This window comes from Tamandua tetradactyla, chromosome 11, assembly GCF_023851605.1.
Source record: "Tamandua tetradactyla isolate mTamTet1 chromosome 11, mTamTet1.pri, whole genome shotgun sequence".
NCBI classification, from domain to species: Eukaryota; Metazoa; Chordata; class Mammalia; order Pilosa; family Myrmecophagidae; genus Tamandua; species Tamandua tetradactyla.
In genome coordinates, this window is record NC_135337.1 from 32082126 (window position 1) to 32105520 (window position 23395).

Consider the following 23395-nt stretch of genomic DNA (forward strand, 5'->3'; position numbering starts at 1 on the left):
TCTCCATACCTCTCTCTTCTGTCTTTTCGTATCTGACTCTAGTGCTCCCTTTAGTATTTCTTGCAGAGCTGGTCCATTGGTCACAAATTCTCTCAGTGACTTTTTGTCTGAAAATGTTTTAATTTCTCCCTCATTTTGGAAGGACAATTTTGCTGGATATAGAAGTCTTGGTTGGCAGTTTTTCTCTTTTAGTAATTTAAATATATCATCCCACTGTCTTCTAGCTTCCATGGTTTCTGCTGAGAAATCTACACAGTCTTATTGGGTTTCCCTTGTATGTGATGGATTGTTTTTCTCTTGCAGCTTTCAAGATCCTCTCTTTCTCTTCGACATCTGACATTCTAACTAGTAAGTGTCTTGGAGAACGCCTACTTGGATCTATTCTCTTTGGGGTGCGCTGCACTTCTTGGATCTGTAGTTTTAGGTCTTTCATAAGAGTTGGGAAATTTTCAGTGATAATTTCTTCCATTAGTTTTTCTCCTCCTTTTCCCTTCTCTTCTTCTTCTGGGACACCCACAACACGTATATTTGTGCACTTCATATTATCATTCAATTCCCTGAGCCCCTGCTCAAATTTTTCCATTATTTTCCCTATAGTTTCTGTTTCTTTTTGGATTTCAGATGTTCCATCCTCCAGATCAGTAATTCTACCCTCTGTCTCTTTAAATCTACCATTGTAGGTTTCCATTGTTTTTTTTATCTCTTGTACTGTATCTTTCATTCCCATAAGTTCTGTGATTTGTTTTTTTCAGACTTTCCATTTCTTCTTTTTGTTCATCCCATGCCTTCTTCATGTCCTCCCTCAATTTACTGATTTGGTTTTTGAAGAGGATTTGCATTTCTGTTCGTATATTCCGTTTAGTTGTCTCAGCTCCTGTATCTCATTTGAGCTATTGGTTTGTTCCTTTGACTGGGCCATATCTTCAATTTTCCTGGTGTGATTTGTTATTTCTTGCTGGCGTCTGGGCATTTAATCAGATTTCCCTGAGTGTGGGAACCAGCAGGTTGAAAGACTTTCCTGTGAAGTCTCTGGGCTCTGTTCTTCTTATCCTGCCCAGTATGTGGTGCTTGTGTGTCTGCTGGTCCCACCAGCAAAAGATGTTGTGGCTCCTTTAACTTTGGAAGACTCTCGCTGCTGGGTGTTGTAGGTTTGTTTTAATGGCTTCAAATTGTAAAGTCCTGGGATCTGAATTCCTTGAGAGAGGGATTCCACCTGAGTTGCGTTTCACCCCTCCCGTGGTGAAAGTTCAGGTGGTAGAGAGCCCTGAATGCAGCCTGTTTCTGTGTTCGGGGCAGTTGCAACCTGTGTAATCCCAGCGCTGAGCCCAGAGGCAATGAAGCCTCTGTAGAAACAGCCGCAGAAGGCTCTGTTTCGCCCCCTTTCCTCTTTTTCTGGTAGCCCAGTCGGCGACTTCCGCCTTGATCAGTTTTGCCTGAGCTGAGGGCCTATTTTTAGTAGTCAGAAGTTGTTCCTTAATGCCACGATTGGTGTTAGGTTGGACTCAGTCTCTACTACTGTTGGAGACTCTTTCCCTCCGGGAAGTCGCCTGTGGCGGAGAGGCGCCGGCCGCCGCGGCCTAGGGAACCACCGATCCGGGGCTCCCAGCCGGCCCGGGAAGCTGCGTGTGGTAGGGGTGCCGGTCGCCGGCCGCCGCGGCTTGGGAAACCGCCAATCCTAGGCGCCCATCCGGCCTGGGAAGCCACGTGTGTGGGAGGGGCACCGGTCGCTTGCCACCACGGCTTGGGGAACCGCCGATCTGAGGCTGCCAGCTGGACTGCGAAGCCGCATGTGTGGGAGGGGCGTTGTCGCCGGCCACTGCGGCTTGTGGAACCGCCGATCCGAGGCTCCCAGCTGGCCCGGGAAGCCGCATGTGTCGGAGGGGCGTTGTCGCCGGCCACCGCGGCTTGTGGAACCGCCGATCCGAGGCTCCCAGCTGGCCCGGGAAGCCGCATGTGTCGTAGGGGCGCCGGTTGCCGGCCGCCGCGGCTTGTGGAACCGCTGATCCGAGGCTCCCAGCCGGCCTGGGAAGCCGCGTGTGTGGGAGGGACGCCGTTCGCCGGCCGCCGCAGCCTGGGGAACCGCCGCTCCGAGGCTCCCAGCCGGCCCAGGAAGCTGCGTGTGTGGGAGGGGCGCCGGCCGCCGCGGCTTGAGGAACCGCTGATCCGAAGCTCCCAGCCGGTCTGGGAAGCCGCGCATGGGGGAGGGGCACCAGGCGCCATGGCTTGGGGAACCGCTAATCCGAAGCTCCCAGCCGGCCCGGGAAGCCACCCGTGAGGGAGGGGCACCGGCCGCCAACCACCGCGGCTTGGGGAACTCGCCTCTCTGAGTCTCTCAGCCAGACCGGGAAGGAGGGAGGGAGGGGCGCCGGCCACCAGCCGCCGCGGCCTGGGGAAGCGCGCACTGCTTCGGGACCTCACCACAGCAGAGTCTCGTAGCCGGTCCAGCCTGTCCAGACTGGGGTACACTGTGTGTCTGGTCTCTGTCGTGGCTCCGGGAGCTGTTCTGTACTGTTTCTAGTTATTCAGTAGTTGTTCTGGAGGAGGAACTAAGACGCGCGCACCTTACTAAGCTGCCATCTTCTCCGGAAGTCCCTTTTTAAGTTTTTATTAAAATAGATGAATAATCCCAGAAAACTTTGTTATTTTAACAGACAGAAAACTAAATTCAATTTGATATTAACATATTATTTAACATTAAAACTTTAAAGCATTTTTTTAAATAGACCCATCAGATTTTTCTAACTTTGACCATAATTTTCCTTTCCACATTTTATGACTTACTATATTCATTCAGGATTCGTCTATTTTTTCCTTATTATGTAACAACAGTTTTCTTTTTCAAGACAAAACTATCCTTTTTTTCCTTTTAACAAAATCACGTCCTTTATATCCTTTACACAAACTCTAAACAAACATCTCATCACATATAATGATCATTAAAATAAAACTTGTCAGAATTATGTCATATACTTCTAACACAGTGGGAATGTGCAAGGTTGGGGTTGGTTCAAGATTGTGGCTGAGGGTAAGTAGTAGGACTGCAAGTGGTGTGAGACTTAGCTCTAAAAGTAAGGGACGTGTGAGCACCACATTTAGTTTAGTTAGAATGTTTCATCCTAAGAGGGGGACTGCGTAGACAGGCACTATTAAGAATAAGTGGAAAAAGGAAGTGTTTTGAAGAGTGCAGGATATGGGTGAGGTTTATAATGGGTGGGTGCTTTCTCTGTTAATTTCAACTGTAGACACAAGGGAAGGGATTAGAGGCTCTGAAAACTCAGGTTAGACTGAAAACGTGGCTCCTGTGTCAACTACAAAAGTGAACGGCTTAGTTGTTATGAGGACGGTTAACCTGGGCTCAGTTGTGGAGATGGGAAGAATTGGGGCTGAGGAGCCCAGACCCTGTCAGTCTTCAATGGCTAGGCCAAGGAGGTCTGAGACTTCAAATCCTGCGGAGTGGCCACTTGTTAAGGATGGCTGCCTATTCCCATGGTGCGAGGCCAAAGGACAGTTAGGTTTTTAATGTCCTGTCTTATAGCAGAGAGGGCAAGGCCCCAGAGGCAGCCTGGGATTAGGGCAAGCTTTTGTCCAATTTCTCTCCTAGCCACAATGAAAACAGTGACCCAGGGGTGCTTTAGCTTCCAGTTTTGTTCGATCTCACAGAGCATGAGTGGATCCTCGCAGGGCATTGGCCAATAATAAATAGCAAGCATCTTCTCACTTTTGCCTATGTTTATCCTTAGTTGATTTTTTCATTTCCCTTTCCTTCTGCCTACTGTGAAAACATGGAAAGCAACCAGAATGAGTTTATCCTGTGGTGTTTGGGATCCTTGCTCTAGTTTTTGGAGTTTTTATGAATGTTGGGACCTGATTGTGTAATGAAGTGTGTGTGTGTAGGAAAAGGCATTCCTCTGGAGCAGTTAGGTCTAAAAATTAGGTTGGTAATTTTAATTTGTGGGTGATGGGGGAACCGCAGCAGAGCCCTGTAAGTTTGAGGGTAAGTAGCAAAAAGTTAGTCTGCACGAGCAGCAGCTGCTGTCTAAATGTGTTTTTTTACTTCTGGTGTGGTAGAGGAGGTAAGAATTAGAACCACATCTTGGTGGGTGAATAGGTTTGAGTTAGATATTTAAATTTTTTATGATATCGAGTAGGGTCTGTAGAAAAGGAACCTAAACGTTCAATTTGTGAAAGATCGGAGAGAGAAAAAGGAACGTGAACCCTGGCAATGTCTTCATGTCCTGCTACTTCCCTAAGGGTAAAAATACCGGTGGAGGGGGAGGCAGTTGAGGATGAAGAAGTGGGGCTTTCAGAATCGAAGGGAGGAGAGTGAGGGAGGGGCAAAGCATTTGAGGAAATGCAAGAAGAGACTGGTCCTTGTGATCGGGTATGGGGAAGGGAGAAGGATGTGGGGGAGGGGGAGGGGCTGAGGGGGATAAAGTGTGGGGGAGGCACAAGAGAGGGGGAAGGAGGTTAAGTGGGGAGCAGAGGGTTGAGGGAGATCATAAGGAAGGGATGGCCAGTGGGATTGAAGGATTCAGTGAGAGAGAGAGAGAAGAAAACGGAGGAGGGAGAGGTTTGGGTTTTTTGTTGAGAAGGAGAATTTGGTACGTAGTGAGTGAGAAGCAAACCGAGGGCTTAGACTGAAGCATCCAAAAAGTTTGGACATATGGAACCTCGTCCCAATTTACAGATCACCACAAAAAGTTAGCCTAGGTCTGTAAGAATTTTAATATCAAAGGTATCATTTTCTGGGCCACCGATTTTGGTTGTTCAGAGGGTACTGGGGCCAAGCCACCATGGATTAAAAGAGTTTTTTTAGATTTGATGTTGCTCTGTAGGTTCAGGTCTTTGAGATGGCATAATAGGCAGCCCAAGGGGGTATCTTTAGGAGAAACAGATTGTGATGACCCCATTATAAGGAAGGAAAAAGGAAAGAATGAGAATACTCAGCAGGTATATTCTTTGGGGCTGCTGCTCAGGGGCACATGCCAGATCTCTGAGGATTAGAGGCAGGTGTCCCCACATCTGCATGACAGAGAGAGAGAGAGAGCTTGGGCATCCCCAATGCCAATCCAGACTGAGAGGAGAGCTGCGGGAGGTTCTGACCAAGCACTGAGATTTATGAGCATGTGAGCTGGAGACCCTGAGGCCCAAAATGGAACCCCCTCCATGAATGCCTGAGCTGAAGCCATGGAACCCACCGAGGTATCTGCAAAAGTAATCCTGTAATCCCCAGAAATTTCTCAGTCTTACCTCATATAGAAGAGGACCAGTGTTGGCTGAATGGAGCAGTGAAATGAAAAAAGAGGTGCTCAAGTTGTAATGTGAAGAGGAAGAATACAACTGGTTTTGGTCCAACACTCGTAACCACACAGTGAGCCAAGGTGTAGAAGGGGTTTACTGCGAGGGGAGGAGGTAGAAATGGTAAGGGAACATTTTTTTAAAGAGGCTGAAGGAAGTGTATTTCCATGTGGTGATGTGAAGTGAAAGGGGGTGGGAGGTGTAGCTCAAGCTCGAGCCAAACTACTTGTAGATGGTTGAATGCTGTGGATGTAAACTGGCATCACGTTGAGACGGCCTGAGTCTGTAGGCTCAAGCCATTAAGATCATGGAAACCTGAACGACTGTGCTGGTTCAGGGAACAGAGTGACTAGGAGGTTCCCATAACTCCAAGGAGCTAGAAACTTAAATCTCAGTGTAATCTCTGTTTCGAGATTTCGGCACCATTATGTTAGGCACAGAGTCATTAAGGATCCATACAGGACAGCGAGTTAAAATTTAAAAGGTTTATGGAAGGGAAAGAAAGCAGAGAAAGCAGGCAGCCAACAGCTAGCCAAAACCTGCAAGTGAAAGAAAGAAAAATGGCTCCGCTTTTTGTTGTGGGAGCTATATTTTAAAGGGTAAGAGATGCTGGGAGGGGAGGGTGCCTTTCTGCTTCCTACTTCGCTGTGTCTGTTCTGACCTGTTTACTCCTTATTTTTTGCCTCGAGGAACATTTGGTAAGGGGGTAGGGGAGGGAAAAGGTCACGAGTTTTGGCCTTCACAGCAAGGGGAAGAGGGTAGGGGTTACGAGTTTTGGCCACAGCAGCAAGGGAAAGGGGGGGGTGGAGATCATGAGTTTTGTCCCTTGTGACCTGTTAGACAGTATTCTTTTTTTTTTTTAACTTTTTTTTATTAATTGAAAAAAATTAACAAAACATTTAGATATCATTCCATTCTACATATACAATCAGTAATTCTTAATATCATCACATAGCTGCATATTCATCATTTCTTAGTACATTTGCATCAATTTAGAAAAAGAAATAAAAAGACAACCGAAAAAGAAATAAAATGATAATAGAGAAAAAAAAAGACTATACATACCATACCCCTTACCCCTCACTTTCATTTACCATTAGCATTTTAAACTGAATTTATTTTAACATTTGTTCCCCCTATTATTTATTTTTATTCCATATGTTCTACTCTTCTGTTGATATAGTAGCTAAAAGGAGCATCAGACATAAGGTTTTCACATTCACAGAGTCTCATTGTGAAAGCTATATCATTGTTCAATCATCATCAAGAAACATGACTACTGGAACACAGCTCTACATTTTCAGGCAATTCCCTCCAGCCTCTCCACTACATCTTGAACAACAAGGTGATATCTACTTAATGTGTAAGAATAACCTCCAGGATAACCTCTCGACTCTGTTTGGAATCTCTCGGCCATTGACACTTTGTCTCATTTTACTCTTCCCCCTTTTGGTCGAGAAGGTTCTCTCAATCCCTTGATGTTAATTCTCAACTCATTCTAGGGTTTTTCTCAGTCCTCTGATGCCGAGTCTCAGCTCATTCCAGGATCTTTGCCCCACATTGCCAGGAAAGTCCACACCCCTGGGAGTCATGTCCCACGCAGAGAGGGGGTGGGTGGTGAGACTGCTCGTCATGTTGGCTGGAGATAGAGGCCACATCTGAGCAACAAAAGAGGCTCTCTTGGGGGTGACTCTTAGGCCTAAATTTTAAGTAGACTTGACCTATCCTTTGTGAGGTTAAGTTTCATGTGAACAAACCCCAAGACTGGGGGCTCAGCCTATAGCTTTGGTTGTCCACACTGCTTGTGAGAATATCAAGAATTCAACTTGGGGAAGTTGAATTTCTCCCCACTCTCACCATTCCCTGAAGGGGGCTTGCAAATACTTTTCCAGTCACTGATCAAATCATTCTGGGATTCATCGGGGGATCACTCTGGACAAACCAACAAAATCTCATGTGCTACCTGAGATTCCAAGTACTTATGACATTCAATCAAACTATCTACATGAGTTATATTAGGAAATGCTCTAGTCAAAATATAAATTTTGTAACAAATAAACATTTTTTGCTTTAGTCTCACACATAAGGTGACATTTTAAAGTATTAATTATCATCTATTTTCAGCACCCTGCATAACGACATTCCTTTGTTCTCCCTCATGCAAAAACATTTTTAAAATTTGTACATTGTACATTTCACTATTATTATACACTCCAGGCATTCCTAGATTATACCATCTCAATCTTTAACATCTATCTTTCTTTCTGATTTCATTTATGTCCCCAGCCCTCCTCCCTCTATCATTCTCACATGCAGCTTCATTCAGTGTTTTAACATAATTACATTACAGTTAGGTAGTATTGTGCTGTCCATTTCTGAGTTTTTGTATCCAGTCCTGTTGCACAGTCTGTATCCCTTCAGTTCTAGATAGTATTCTTGAGAGTAAGATGGTAAATTTTATATTGAATATGTCTTTGCAATTAAAAAAGAAAAAAGAGCAACTAAAGACAACAACAATTAATTACTGCAATATGGAATCCCAGACAGGACATGCACTACTAAGGGAAGAGAAAAGGACATTATTGGGACATAAAAAAAAAAATTGGACTATAGACTGTAATTGCTTAAACTTGGTAACTTGCACTTAAGGAGAATACATAAAAAATAAATATACTTGTTCTTAGGAAATGAACACGGCAGTATTAAATGACCAAGGAGCGTGATGTATACAAACTACACTCTGGTGTTCAGAAAATGGATTGCTGGATAGACAGATAAGATGGATAGACAGAATAACATGGAAGATGTAACAAAAAGTTAAAATTAATATATTTGGGTATCTGGGGGAATAGCGATATGTTAGAGTTCTTTAGTATGAAGTTTGCATTATTTTTGTAACTGTCTTGTAATTTGAAACTATTTCAAAATAAAAATTTTTTAAATTAATGAATTAATTTTTCAAAAGCCCTGGAGATGCATTCTGAAATGCATTAATTTTAACTGTCAAAGGTGAATGGTAGTATGTTTCTTAGATGGTTGACAGAAGCATGAAGGGCCAGACAGAAGACACAGGAAACAACCAATTCTTCAATCCATTTGTTTGTATTATTGACCTCTTTAGCATTAGGTAAGACCCCTCCCCCCATGATGTGACTAGCCCTTAAAGGAAATTCCCACAACAGTTCCATAATGGGCAGCCCCTAATGGATATCCACACAGCAGTTCCATATTGCTAGCCCCTAATGGATATTCCCACAGCAGTTCTGTAATTGATGCTACACCCACCCGCTGGCAGCTGCAGCTGCCCTCAGCAGTTTCATCCCTACTGACTGCAGCAGCATTTAACTTTTTACTCCACCTAGACCCTCAGGTATAAAGATCCTCTAACTGCTCTCAGTTAGAGACCCCCACCTTGTCAGTGCCTGAATAAATTCCTTTCCCTGTGGTCAGTCTGTCTCCAGGTCTTCTGTAAAGCTAACATTTAAAATATTTTAAGCTTTAGATGAGTCAGAAAACATGTTTGAAGACAGCAACAGAAGTTTTTATTTACATAAAAAATATTTTAAAAATCATCTCATTTCATATAGTATTCAAGCAATTAGAATATATTACTCTGAAATCTAATAGTTAATAGTGTTCCTAATTTATTAAAATTCAAGCCTGTCAGTCTCCAGAGTGGATAAAAATCCCTTAAGTTGATTAATTTTATTTTAAAATTTTGCTTTAGAATATGTATACAGTTAAGCACAAAAACTGGAATTATATATAAAAGATATGCTATCTTTCCTTCCTAAAGAAAGTATTCTGCTCCACACAGTCAGATCTTGACCTAGAATTCAGCTATGACTCTGTGAGTTTTCTTCTGCTGGTTTAAAATTTTACATTACTTCCAGTAATGTAAAAAAAACTAACTTAGACAATCTTCCTGATGAAGACAACTAGAAAAGCTGAACAATTTTTTAAAAATCTGCTTGAATGCATTTAAGAGCTAGCACGATAGCAAAAAATTACAAGGTAAAAATTTACGAAGAAATTCAAAGATATGAACCCAGAATTTAGGCCATTTTCCCCCCGAGGGCAGAGGCAGACATGAGGTTGAACAGAGCTTTTGACAAAATTAGAACAGCTCTCACAGGGACTACAGCTCAGCTTCAAACCACTTCAATCCCTCAAATTGTATTAAGGAGATATTGAATTATTAGTGCTCCCAAGCACCCTGCAGAAGCACTCCCTGGAGCAGTGCTTCTTAATCAGAGCTCCTCATTTGAACTACAGAACAAAGAAAATTACTTAAATGACTATTTTCTCAATTCTCCCATAACTAGTGCCATTCCAGATGGACAGAAGTTAATTTATTACACACAACATATACCTTAACACTAGGGTTTGCTATATTTAGCAAATAAAAACACAGGACCTCAGGTTAAATTAGAATTTCAGGTAAATAACATAATTTTTAGTGTGTGCCCCATGTAATATTAGGAACATATTTGGGATACTTATAATAAAAAATTACTCATTGTTTATCTGAAATTCAAATTTAACTGGATATCCTGTATTTTATCTAGCAACCCTATTGAGAGCATTAAGGATTTAATTCTCTCGCAGAATTAAGGCTTCTCTAGAGGACAATAACACTATTCTAGGCTACAAATTATTTCTACAAGAAATTTTTCAAATGTAAATATAATACATAATAAAAATAAACACACAAAGAGATAAAATTACATAAAAGAAAACTGTCAGAGACAACAGATCATAGAAACAGATCCAACAGGGCAGCCATATAATGGGATAATAGGTATAAATCTTAAAATAGACATGCTTGAACTACTACAAGCATAAAAATATAGAAATAGAAGGGTATATGGGAAAAATATCACTATTGCTAACTATGGACTACAGTTAACAGTAATATTTTAATATTATTTCTTCAACAGTAACAAATTTACTACACTAATACTATGGGTCAACAATAGGGGGATGAGGGGGTATGGGAGGATTTGGTTTTTATTTCTCCATTCTTATTTCTGTTCTGGAGAATGAAAATGTTCTAAAATTGGTCATGGGGATATATGCACAACCATGTAATAAGACAGTCAGTGAATGAACACTTTAGATGGTTTGTGTGGTGTGAGAATATATCTCAATAAAATTGAAAAAAATAAACATGCTTACCATGTTCAAGGAAATGAAAGGGTAAGATTGAGAACTTTGGCAAGAAAAAAGAAACTATAAAAAAAGTATGTAGCAGATTTGAAAGTCAGGAAAGCTTCATAAAATTTGAGTCAAATTTTTAAAGAGGTATTCAGTATCAAACAGGAAAGTGAAGCAAGAAGATAAATGTAAGGAAAGCATAGACAAGAAAAATAACACAGGCAAAAACATTCAGACCTGAAAGTATGATTTTTATATGGCAAGTGTGTAAGTTGTATATGAGTCAATTAATTTGGGGATGGGATTAATAACTTCTAGCACATCATGAGGATCTATGTATGCCATGTGAATGCATTTCAACCATATATCGTAGCCAAGGGAAGCTAACTCAAAGAATTACAACAAAAATAATAGAAGAAAATAATAACAATGACAGTAGAAAGGATTTAATTGAGAAAAAATAAGTAAGTTCAAGAATCATTTCTTTCAAATTAATCAAGAAGCTAAGACTAGATTTTCCAAGGTATGTTTCATGGAATATTAGTCCCATGAGATATTAAAAGATGTTCCTTAATCAAATAAGATTGGGAAACGCTAAACACTATTATATCCTTTTGGGGATTTACAATGCATTTAAGTATATTAGAGATTCTAAGGAGTACTGCAGTAAAGAAATTTGTTTAGCTTTGTTTATATCCTCATTCCAAATAAAATCAGTACAGTACATATTTCTGCATTTGTGATACCTACTAATATTCTACAAAACTAGCGTTGTCTAACAAATCTACTCTTAGGAAAAGAAACATAAAAGCAAAAATGAGAAAAGACACTTAATAACTGGTACAAATGAAATTTCTGACATACAAAATGGCAATTTCATAAGTTCAATGTAATAAATTTAACCTCTATTAAATAGATTAATTTTTGAAAAAACGTAATTTTCTAAAAATAGACAAGCACCAAAATGCAAAACCCAATAGAACAAAAACCATAAAAGCAACTATTTTTCTACATTTCTTAAAAGATTACCAACTCAGACAATTTAACAGGAAAGTTCCTGTGAAGTACAAATAAACTCTGTATTTTATAAACTGTACATTACCACAGAAAGGACAAAATGAAAGAAAAAGAAAATCTCCCTATTTTCTATAAAAACAGTACAAAAAGAGAAAGCCACAGACAAATCTCTAGTAAATAATGATGCAAAAATAAAATATTAGCAAACCAAATTTCAAGAGATTATGAAAGAAAGCCCATAATGACCAAAGTCTACACCAGCCCTTTCAATCATATAAACCTTCCAAATATGGTAGTATTACTTACAGACCTATTAGTGAACCAGCTTCACTTCTATTTGCTTACAATCAAGTCCAGCCTCATTAGCTAACTGTCCACCCATCTCAAGCTTCCGTGTATCTCTAGGTCCCCTATATTCTGTATTATAAACCTCTGATTTTACCTTTACCATGGTCATAAAATGGAATCATACAGTATCTATCCTTTTGTGTCTGGCTTATTTCACTCAGCATTATGTCCTCAAGGTTCACCCATCTTGTCATGTGTTTCAGGATGCCATTTCATCTTGGTGCTGCATAATATTCCATCATATGTATACACTACATTTTATTAATTCACTCATCTGTTGATGGGCATTTGGATTGTTTCTATCTTTTGGTGATTGTGAATAATGTTGCTATGAACATCGGTGTGCAAATGTCTGTTTGCGTCACTGCTTTCAGCTCTTCAGGTTATACTGAGTAGTGGAATTGCCAGGGCATAGGGCAATTCAGTATTTAGTTGTCTGAGGAACCGTCAGGCTGTCTTCCATTGCGGCTGTACCATTATACATTTCCACCAGTAGTGTGTAAGTGTTGCAATTTCTGCACATCCTCTCCAACATTTGTAGTTTCCTGTTTAATAGCAGCCATCTTATAGATGTGAGGTGGTATCACACTGTAGTCTTGATCTATATTTCCTAATGAGCATCTTTTCATGTGCTTTTTAGCCATCTGTAGTTGCTCTTCAGAAAAATGTCTATTCATATATCTTTAATCCACTTTAAAACTGGGTTGCTTGTTCTTTTTTTGTTGCATTGTATGATTTCTTTATGTATACAGGATATCAAAGCTTTATCCAATGTCTGATTTCCAAATATTTTCTCCCATTAAGCTGGCTAACTACAAATGCTGGAATTAGTAGACAACTAATTCACCTTTTTGACAAAGTTTTTTAAAATGTAAAAGCATTTGATTTTGAGGAGTTCCTATTTATCTATTTTTTCCTTTTTTTACTTGTGCTTTGGATATAAAATTTAGGGAGCCACCTCGTTTTTACTAGGTCTTGAAGACATTTCCCTACATTTTCTTCTAGGAGCTTTATAGTATTTATATTTAGGTGTTTGACCCACTTTGATTTAATTTTTGTACAGGGTGTAAGGTAAGGGTCCTCTTTCATTCTTTTGGCTATTGACAGCCAGTTGTCCCGTGCCCATTTATTGAAAAGACTATTTTGTCCAGTTCAGTGGATTTGGGGGTCTTGTCAAAGATCAGTTGACTGTAGATTTGGTGGTCTATTTCTGCACTCTTGATTCAATTCCACTGGTCAATACTTCCATCTTTGTACCAGTACCATGCTGTTTTGACCACTGTGGCTTTATAATCAGTTTTAAAATCAGGAAGAGTCAATCCTCCCACTTCATTTTTCTCTTTTAGGATGCTTTTAGCTATTCTGGGTCTCTTCCTCTTCCAGATGAATTTGGTAACTAGCTTTTCCAAGTCTTCACAGTAGGTTATTGGCATTTTGATTGGTAATGCATTGAATCTGTAGATAATTTTGGGTAGAACTGACATCTTAACTATATTTAACCTTCCTCTCCATGAATGGGGAATGTCTTTCCTTCTGTTTAGATCTTTGATTTCCTTTAGCAATGCTATGTAGTTTTCTGTCCCAAGTTAAGTTCATTCCTAGGCACTTGATTCTCTTAGTTGCTATGTTTAATGGAACTTTTTTCCTTAATTGACTCCTCAGTTAGGTCACTGTTTGTGTATAGAAACATTATTGATTTCTGCACATTAATTTTATATCCCACCACCTTGCTGAATTTGATTATTAGCTCAAGTAATTTTATTGTAGATTTCTCATGATTTTCTAAGTATAGTAGCATGTCATCTACAAATTATGAAAGTTTTACTTCCCCCTTTCCAATTTGGAGGCCTTTTATTTCTTTTCCTGCCTGATTGCTTTAGCTAGAACTTCTGGTACAATGTTGAATAATAATAATAATAATAGACAGAGGGTATATCAGCCTTTATGGAGCAAGCATACATGTTAAAATTTCTGGAGTGACTATTAAAAAATACAAGTCGAGCATGTAACTTCCAAAACTAGTACAGAAAAATAATGAATGAGAAAATAAAAACAAACTATTAGTACAAAAGGAGGCAAGAAAGGAGAAAAAAAGGAAACAGAGAAGGTGGGGCAAATAGAAAGTACAAAATGAGATGGGTAAACATAATAAATGGAATAAAAGAAGCAGAGATGGTCATTGGCTTCTTCTCCTAAAATAAGCCTGAAAACACTATAGAAGCAACAGAGAAACATGGATTCCAGGAACCTAACAAAAAGAAGCATGAAAAGTTCCAGAGAGATTAAGGCTGACTTAAACTAGTATATGTTACAGACCTAGGCCATACAATCCAAACAAGGCAAAGAGTAACTTGAGGTAGCAGCAAGAGGAAATGCTTAGAAAAATGTCTTATTTTAAGTTTTATTCTTGTCTCTCTATTATACCATGGAGCAGTCTTTTCTTGCCCTTTCACTCCAGATATCAGCTAGTGTCCATAAATAAGATAAATATCAAGACAATGAAGAAGCCCTGTGGGATGTGGAGCTGAAAGCAGATGTGGACTGACCAATTGCCTTTATGCATTCAACTATTCCCTACCCCACCAAAGCAAAGAGAGATAGCCTCCTCCCAGTATTGCTGAAGCTAGGCAGATCCATTTCTGTTGCTTATATCTCAAAAACCCTTAAGTAAAGAAAAAAATAACTGAAATTTTGCAACCTTCAAAAATTTGGGATGCTGAAAATGGATACACAGGTGTTTTAAATTTATCTTCATAATCCACTTAACTTACGCATTTCTTGCTTCCCATGATTCTGGATAAATGAACTAGAGATCTTTTAAAATACTGCTCTATATGAAAATTGCTTTTAAATTTTTAAATTGAAGCTCTATGGCCCTAACGAGGGTTTGTAATTCTGTAGAGCTTAATGTAATACACAGATACATCTCAGGGTATGTTGGGCAGATAATTAAAAAGTATTGGCAAAGTTCCTTGAGGGTTAGGAGAAAAAATATACAACTATTAAGTTTCACTACTGGGGAAAACCCTGATACTGTCTCAAACACTAGGGACTCCCAAGTCAGTAGCCCAAGTCCTAGATCTTGAGGCTGGCTCTTATGAAGCTTATTTCCATAATGGAGAAGCTAAGCCTACCTATAGTTATGCCAAAGAGTTACTTCCAGAAAATCTTTATTGCTCAGATGTGGTCTCTCTCTCTCTAAGCCCAACTCTGCAAGGAAAATCACTGTCCTCCCCACTATGTGAGACACTCTAATTCAGGGGTGAAAGTCTCCCTGGTAACATGGAACATGACTCTCAGGGATGAGCCTGGCCCTGGTACCATGGGATTGACACCTTCCTGACCAAAAGGGAAAAAAGAAATTTAACAAAATAAGGTATCAGTGGCTGAGAGAGTTCAAACAGAGTCAAGAGGCTAGCTATTGTGGAGGCTACTCTTATGCAAGCTTCAACTAGATACTGCTTATTACCATGGTTTGCCAAACCCCAACCAAAACCATTCCTGTTAACCCTAAAGAACACCTAGGACTCTATCTGAAATTCTACAAAATTTTCATGCACTATGATTACTTTCCAGAAACTAACAACTTCCAGATGGGTTTCTAGGCCAGGTAAGTCTTGAAACCCAGAGGGGACAGCCTCTCCAAGAACATCAATCAGTTTCATCTACCTATCTGATATTATCAAAATCCCTTTGTTACATGAAAAAGTTAGAATGGGCATAGCCCAAACACTCCTAAAGATTGGGAGAAAGATCAAAGGAGAAGTTGGTGTTATAACAGAGAAGATAATATTTAACAAATGAGTATCACTGCTAAATCATAATATTGATACTTGTCTCAGTCTCCAGGGTCTTGGAGTAGCCAGTAAAATCGTGGAACTGTATCCCACACTAAACTCTGAAATCTGTTCTATAACTATTTGTTACAATGAACTTTGAAATTTATTACTTTTTTGTATATATGTTATATTGCATAAGAAAAAAAGCTTTTTTTTAAAAAGATCAATGGCCCAAATGCCCCTTTACCTTAAGTGATGAGCTAATGATAATTGTGGTTGTCCATTTTATTTTTTCTTTTCCACCACTTTCAGCCATCTGTCTTTGGATCAAACCAGCTTCTAATGTACCACAAACTGAGAAAATTAAGGGCAAAAAAGAACAGACAGAAATGTTTACAGAATGAGTAATTAAAAATATAAATTTAAAAGGGGATAATGGAAGCATTCTAAATATTTGAAAGTCAAAATATGGTGCTTTTAGAAAAAGTACCTGTTTTGTTATTAGGCTTACTCAATACTATGCTTCTTGTCAAGAATTATTAAAAGAAACACAATAGAGCTTGTCAATAGTTCTCATTTCAGAGCACTAATTTAAGGAGGAATTGTGTCAAGAACTGTAAGGGTCTGAGTTTTTATCCTCCTTGCAACCCAAAAAGTTAACTACCACAGTTTCATGGATGCAAACAGAAGATAAAAGATACCTAGCTCAAAGACAAAGGACACTTTTTGCTTACAGCAATAGTAGTATAGCCAGAGTATTAGCACTCTTGGGAGCCAATTCCGCAAGCTCAATTCCCACAGGGTGGTAGAATTAAGCCCAGGTGATATCTGCATAGACAGTAGGTTGTATAATAGGAAAGAATTCTGAACCCAAATCTTTTATAATGGGCTATAAGTAATCCTGCCCAAGCTCTGCCCTTTATTATACTGGACATCAAAAGAAACTGACCTCTGCTCTGGAGGGAAATACTGTCTCCTTATTCCAAAGCTATTTTCTATAAAAACAACCTTGAAAAGATAGTCCAGGGATGGGGCCCAAACATTTGTATTTCTAACAATTTCACAGGTGATGCTTCTGATGCTGCTGTGCACAATGGGTGGCAAATCACAAGGTCTATTTGTCTGGGATGGGAGATAAAAAAAATTACAAGAGATAAGACTTAAATAAGAGCTAGACTGCAAAGGGCTTTACCTGGTAAGGAATTTAAACTTCTCACAAGCAACTGGGGACCATTTAAGACTTTTAAGCAGGAAACAAAGTATTTCAGAAACCTGCATTTGACTTGTTTTCTTCAATCAGCTATTGATATTGCTCCCAGTGTTCTCAACTCTTCAAAAAAAAGTATGAATCTTTTTTTTTTTTTTTTTTTTTTTGTAAAACTACCATTTGATGCAAGATTTATTCTTAGCTTACTGGTCACAAAAGTAAAGATGGGTGCTGTTATTTGCCACCCAGGCCATTGTTGCTGAACTCTATTCTAGAGCAACAGTACTTAACCATTGTGCCATTGACACATTTGGCAGTCTAGTGAAACGTATGGACCCTTTTTCAGAATATTGTTCTTAAATGCATAAAACAAAATACATAAGATTGCAAGGAAAAATATATTAAAATAAGATTTTCTAAATTTAAAATCTCTGATATGGAGAGGCTTTAAAAGATTTTAAAAGAAAAGTAGGACACATATATAAATCATATTTTATCTGTTAATTAACGTAGCTCTGGTAAATGTATAAAGGTGAAACAGAACTCTTCTATGGTTTGTCAATATAAGACAACTGTCAAATGTTTTTATTTCTGAAAGTAACTTCATTTAAAAATGCTGATAAGAAAATTAGGGCTTAGATTGTAAACTCTTACAACAGTCACATTTATTCTTGAACTTTAACCATTATTTTTATTTTTAAATTCTGAAATGCTTTGCTCTTTGTGTAACCTGGCAGTTTTCCTGGAACTTAAAATATATGTGTGGGGGCGGGCCGCGGTGGCTCAGCGGGCAAAGTGCTTGCCTGCTATGCCGGAGGACCTCGGTTCGATTCCCGGCCCCAGCCCATGTAACAAAAACGGAGAAACAGAATACAATAAAACAAGAAAATGTTTAAAAATGTTTCCCTTTCTTCCTTCCTTCCTTCCTTCTATCCTTCCTTCCTTCTCTCTGTCTTTCCTTTAAAAAAAAAAAAAAAAAAAAAAAAAAAAAATATATGTGTGACACCTAAGACACAGAGATAGTTCTCCAGCTCTGAAAGTCAGCATTACTCCATACAGCAACCATTAAAAACTAAAAAAGACCAGACTCTGATTAGAGATGTGACTGAAACTGATCTGGTTAAAACTAAGATAAATAAAAAATACAGGGTAAGAGATAATATTGTCTGTAGTTTAAAATTTTAACTTTTGTGTGCGACCAAAAGAAAGATGCTTATTCTGTCCAAAATTTTAATTTTCTATAGCACACTATCTAATTTAACCTGTCTGTTCAGTTTATTTAAACAACTCAATTCAGCTTTATTTAATATGGAATGTAGAACAAGGAATAAAATCTTAATATTCTGTACAAGTTAATGTTATACCCTGATACATTTCAGAGTATTTTGAGAAGAAAACGAGAAAGTATTTGCAAAGTCCCTTGAGGGACTAGAGAAAAATGGAATTATTAAACTTTCCCACCTGGGGAATTCCTGATATTTTCTTAAGCAAGAAGTGCTCCCAATTTAATAAGCCAAGGCATCAATCTTGGGGCTTATCCTTAATGAAAACGGTACCAACTATAAATACTGGAGTTGAAGACCACAATACTGAAATGAAAAATTCCCAGGAGAATTTCAACAGTAAACTGGAGCTAGCAGAAGAAAGAATTAGTGAACTAAAAGACAAGACAATTTAAATGAGTCAGACTGAGGAGTAGAAAGAAAAAAATAATTACACAAAGTGAAAACAGCCTAAGACACCTCTGAGATGCCATAAAGCAGACTTATATATACATTATGGGAGTCCCAGAAGGAGAAGAAAGAGAGAAAGTGACAGGTCTATCCAAAGGAAAAAATGACCGAGAACTTCCCCAAATTGACAAAAGACACAAATATGCCTATCAAAGAAGCCCTGAGAATACTAAAACAGGATAAATACGAAGAAAAATACCCACCATAATATATGATCACATTATTGGATGCAAAGAAAAAAGAGACAGTTCTGAAAACTAAAAGAGAAAAGCAACATGGTATGTGCAAAGGAGTTCTAATTGGGACTCCCAGTCAGTGCCAGTTTCTAGTGCAGGCAAGAAGGAAGTGGGTTGAAATACTTAAAGTGCTAAAAGAAAGGAACTGTCAACCAAGAACTTCATATCCAGTAAGACTTTCTTTCAAAAAGGAGGGAAAGATTAAGACATTCTCAGATAAAGAAAAGCTGAGTAACTACATCACTACTAGATCTGTATAACAAGCAATGCCAAAGGGACCACTTGACCTTTCATTAGACTTTGAAGTGGTTCAAAGTAGCATAAAGACATACAGACCTCCAGTAAAGGTAACCATTTGGGTAATTATAAATGCCAGTTGTGCCAGTTTAAAAAGATGTATGTACCCTAGAAAAGCCATGTTTTAATCTTAATCCCATTTTGTAAAGGCAGCCATTTCTTCTAATCCCTATTCAGTACTGTATGTTTGAAACCTTAATTAGATTCTCTCCGTGGAAATATGACTCCATCAAGAGTGGTTGTTAAACTAGATTAGGTAAAGATGTGTCTCCACCCATTCCAGGTGGGTCTTGATTAGTTTACTGGAATCCTCTTAAAGAGAACAAGAGAGAAAGCACAAGATTCTGAGAGAGCAGAATAACATAGCCATGAGAAGCAGAGAGTCCACCAGGCAGTGATCTTTGGAGATAAAGATGGAAAATGCCTCCCAGGCTGCTTCATGAAACAGGAAGCCAGGAGAGAAAGCTAGCAGATGACTCTGTGTTCGCCATGTACATTTCCAGATGAGAGAGAAACCCTGACCATGTTTGCCATGTGCCTTTTCACTTGAAAGAGAAAAAGAGAAGCCTTGAACTTCATCGGCCTTCTTGAACCAAGGTATTTTCCCTGGATACCTTAGATGGGACATTTCTACAGACTTGTTTTAATTGGGACATTTTCTTGGTTTTATACTGTAAATTAGCAACTTATTAAATTCCCCTTTTTAAAAGCTGTTCCATTTCTGGTATATTGCATTCTGGCAGCTAGTAAACTAGTACACCAGTATTACAGTATCATATTGTTTGGAATTTATCTTCTTCCTTCCTAAAAGTGCTAAAAGGCAAGTGTATAAAAAAGTAATTATAAAACTACATTTTTGGACATAAAATTTACAAAGATATAAGTGGTAACAAGTACAAAAGAAAAAGATGAAGGGTTAGAGAGGTTTTTCTAGTTTGCTAAAGCTGCTGGAATGTGATATATCAGAAAAAGAATGGCTTTTGAAAAGGGGAATTTATTAAGTTACAAGTTTATAGTTCTAAGGCCATGAAAATGTCCAAATTAAGGGATCAACAAGAGGTTACCTTCCCTCAAGAAAGGCTGATGAACTTCTCAGCTGGGAAGGCACATGGCAGCATCTGCCAGCTTTCACTCCCGGCGTTTTGTTTCATGAAGCTCCCCTAGTGGTGTTTTCCTTCTTCATCTCCAAAGGCCTCTGCTGTGTGGACTCTGTTGGTTCTGGTTGCTGCTGAGCTTTTTCCAGAATGGTTTCCTCTTAAAGGACTCCAGTAAGCAACCCCACCTTGAACAGGTAGAGACACATCTCCATAGAAACCATCTAATCAAAAGTTACAACCCACAATTGGGTATGTCTTATCTTCATGGAAACAATCAGAAAGTGTCCACCCTGCAATACTGAATGAGGATTAAAGGACACGGCTTTTCTGGGGTACATAATAGTTACAAACCGGCACAGGAGTGCAGGAAAAGTATATGTATATGCTGTTGAAGTCAAGCCATTATCAAACCAAATGTGACTCATATATTTATGTTGTTAAATTTTAAGCCCATGGTAACAACAAGGAAAATAAATGAAAAATATAGTCAGATACAAAAGAGATGGTACTCAATGTTATATCACAAATAATTAAGTAAATAGAACTGTAAGCATTAATGAAGAACTGAGGTACAAAATATGTGTGAGATTAACAAAAGCTAAATAGCAAAAGTGTAGAAGAAAGTCCTGCATTATCAGTAGTGACTTTAAATATAAATGGATTAAACTTTCCAGTCAAAAGGTAGAGATTGGCAGAATGTATAAAAAAGCATGACCTAAGTATATGTTATCTGCAAGAGATGCACCTTGAATTCAAAGATTCAATTAGGCTGAAAGTGAAAGGATGAAGAACAAAATCCCATGCAAGTAGTAACTAAAATAAAGCTGAGGTAGCTATACTAAAATATAAAATACACCTTAAGTAAAAAATGGTTACAGGGGACCAAGACAATCATAATATACTGATAAAATGATCAATTAAACAAAAAGATGTAACAATTATAAATATATATTCACCTAATAGCAGAGGCTCAAAATGTATGAAGCAAATATCGACAGATTGAAGACAGAAAAATGGACAGTTCTACATTAACAGGAGGTTTTAATTCACCACTTTCAATAATGGAAAGAATAATAAGGAAATACAAGACTTGAACAAAACTCTAACCCAACTAGACCTAACACACATACAGAACACTTTACCTAACAACACATTCTTATCAAGGGCACATGAACCATTCTCCAGGATAGATTATATTTTAGGTCACAAACAAGTATTAATACATTCAAAAATACTGAAATCACATTATGAATGAGGGAAAATTCGCAAATATCTGGAAATTAAATGACACACACTTAAACAACAATGGTTTTCAACAGAGAAATCACAAGGGAAATTTCATTGAGGTGAATGAAAATAAAAATACAACATAACAAAAATCATGGATGCAGTGAAGGCAATGCTGACAGGTAAATGTATAGCTCTAAATGCTTCATTAAAAAAAAAAAAGAATTCATGTCAGAGGCCTAATCTCAAAACTGGAAGAACTAGAAAAGAAGAGTAAACCAAACCCAAGGTGAGCAGAAGGAAGGAAATAACAAAGATTAGGGCAGTGATAAATAAAATGGAGAACAAAAAATATAGAGCATAAACAAATGCAAAAGTTTGTCCTTTCAAAGGACCAAAAGTCTTGACAAACCTTTAGCTAGACTGACAAAGGAAAAAAAGAAGAGAGAGGCTACAAATAATGAAAATTAGAGATGAAAAAGGAACATTAGCACCAAACTCATGAAAATAAAAGGACTATAAAAGGACACAAGGAACAACTGTATACCCATGAGTTAGATAACCTAGATAAAATGGACAAATTCTTAGAAAAAGAAACAAAAATTACAAAAAATACCTAAACTGACTCAGTAAAAGGAGAAGATCTCAACAAACCAATTATTAGTAAAGAGACTGAATCAGTAATCAAGAATCTACCAATAAAAGAAGGCCCAAGACCAGATGGCTTCACAGGAATTTTAACAGACCTTCCAAGAACACTGTCATGGTCAGGTTCATGTGTCAACTTGGCCAAGTGGTGGTACTACCTGCTTGTCTGGTTGGGCAAGTGCTGGCTTATCTGTTGCAATGAGGACATTTCATAGAATTAAATCATGATCATGTCAGCTGCATTCACAGCTGGTTCCATTTGTAATCAGCCAAAGGGGAGTGTCTTCTGCAATGAGTGATGCTTAATGTAATCACTGAAAGCCTTTTAAGGAGGACTCAGAAGAAACAGGCTCTCTTCCTGCTTTGGTTGGCGAGCCTCTCCTGTAGAGTTCGTCCATACCCTCCATCAGAATCATCAGCTTCACAGCCTACCCTGCGGATTTTGGACTCTGCGTTCCCACGGTCATGTGAGCCACTTTTACAAATTTTATATTTGTGAGTGTTTCCTGTTGATTCTGTTTCTCTAGAGAACCCTAACTAATACAAACACTTAATTCCAATTCTACTCAAACTCTTCCAAAATATTAAAGAGGGGGGAACACTCCCTAACTCATTCTTTGAAACCAACATCACCTTCATACAAAAGCTAGATAAAAATACCACAAGTAAAAGGGTAGGCCATGGTGGCTCAGCAGGCAGAGTACTCGCCTGCCATGCCGGAGACCTGGGTTTGATTTAGGGTGCTTGCCCATGCAAAAAAAAAAAAAAAAGTACCACAAGTAAAGAAAATTACAGACCATTCTCTTTAATGAATATACATGCAAATATCCTCAACAAAATATTATCAAACTTAATCCCAAAAACACTAAAAGAATTATACAAAATCCAACACTCCTTCATGATAAAAATACTTAGAAAACTAGGAATGGAAGGAATCTTCCTTGACATAAAGGGCCTATAAGAAAAATCCACACTGACATCCTACTTAATGGTGAAAGACTAAAAGTTTTCCTTCTAAGATCAGGACAAGGACGCCCACTGTCACCACTGTTATTCAATACTAAACTCCAAGTTCTTGACAGAGTATTTAGGCAAGAGAAAGAAATAAAAGACATCAAAAGAGACTTTGTAAGTTTGTCCAGTGATGCCTCAATAAATCCCAGAAGGATCTGAACAGTGAATAAAAAAGCATCTGCAAAGTCCCCTTGGGGGAAGGGTGAGAAAGGGGGAAAATTCAACTTACCCAAGTGGAGAATTCTTGATATTCTCACAAGCAGTGGGGACAACCAAAGCAATAGGCTGAGACCCCAATCTTGGGGTCTATTCATATGAAACTTAACCCCGCAAAGGA

The 23395-nt window shown here is 38.6% G+C and overlaps 1 protein-coding gene across 1 annotated transcript in view; it reads right to left on the minus strand.

The window, feature by feature from the left end:
- The window catches only part of C11H1orf146 (chromosome 11 C1orf146 homolog), a 53149-nt gene that overhangs the window by 21835 nt on the left and 7919 nt on the right, over positions 1 to 23395 (minus strand). Inside the window, exon 2 of the mRNA XM_077119484.1 lies at positions 15847 to 15953. Coding sequence (XP_076975599.1) covers positions 15847 to 15915 — 69 coding nt within the window. The 5' untranslated portion in view covers positions 15916 to 15953. The remainder of the gene's footprint in view (positions 1 to 15846; positions 15954 to 23395) is intronic.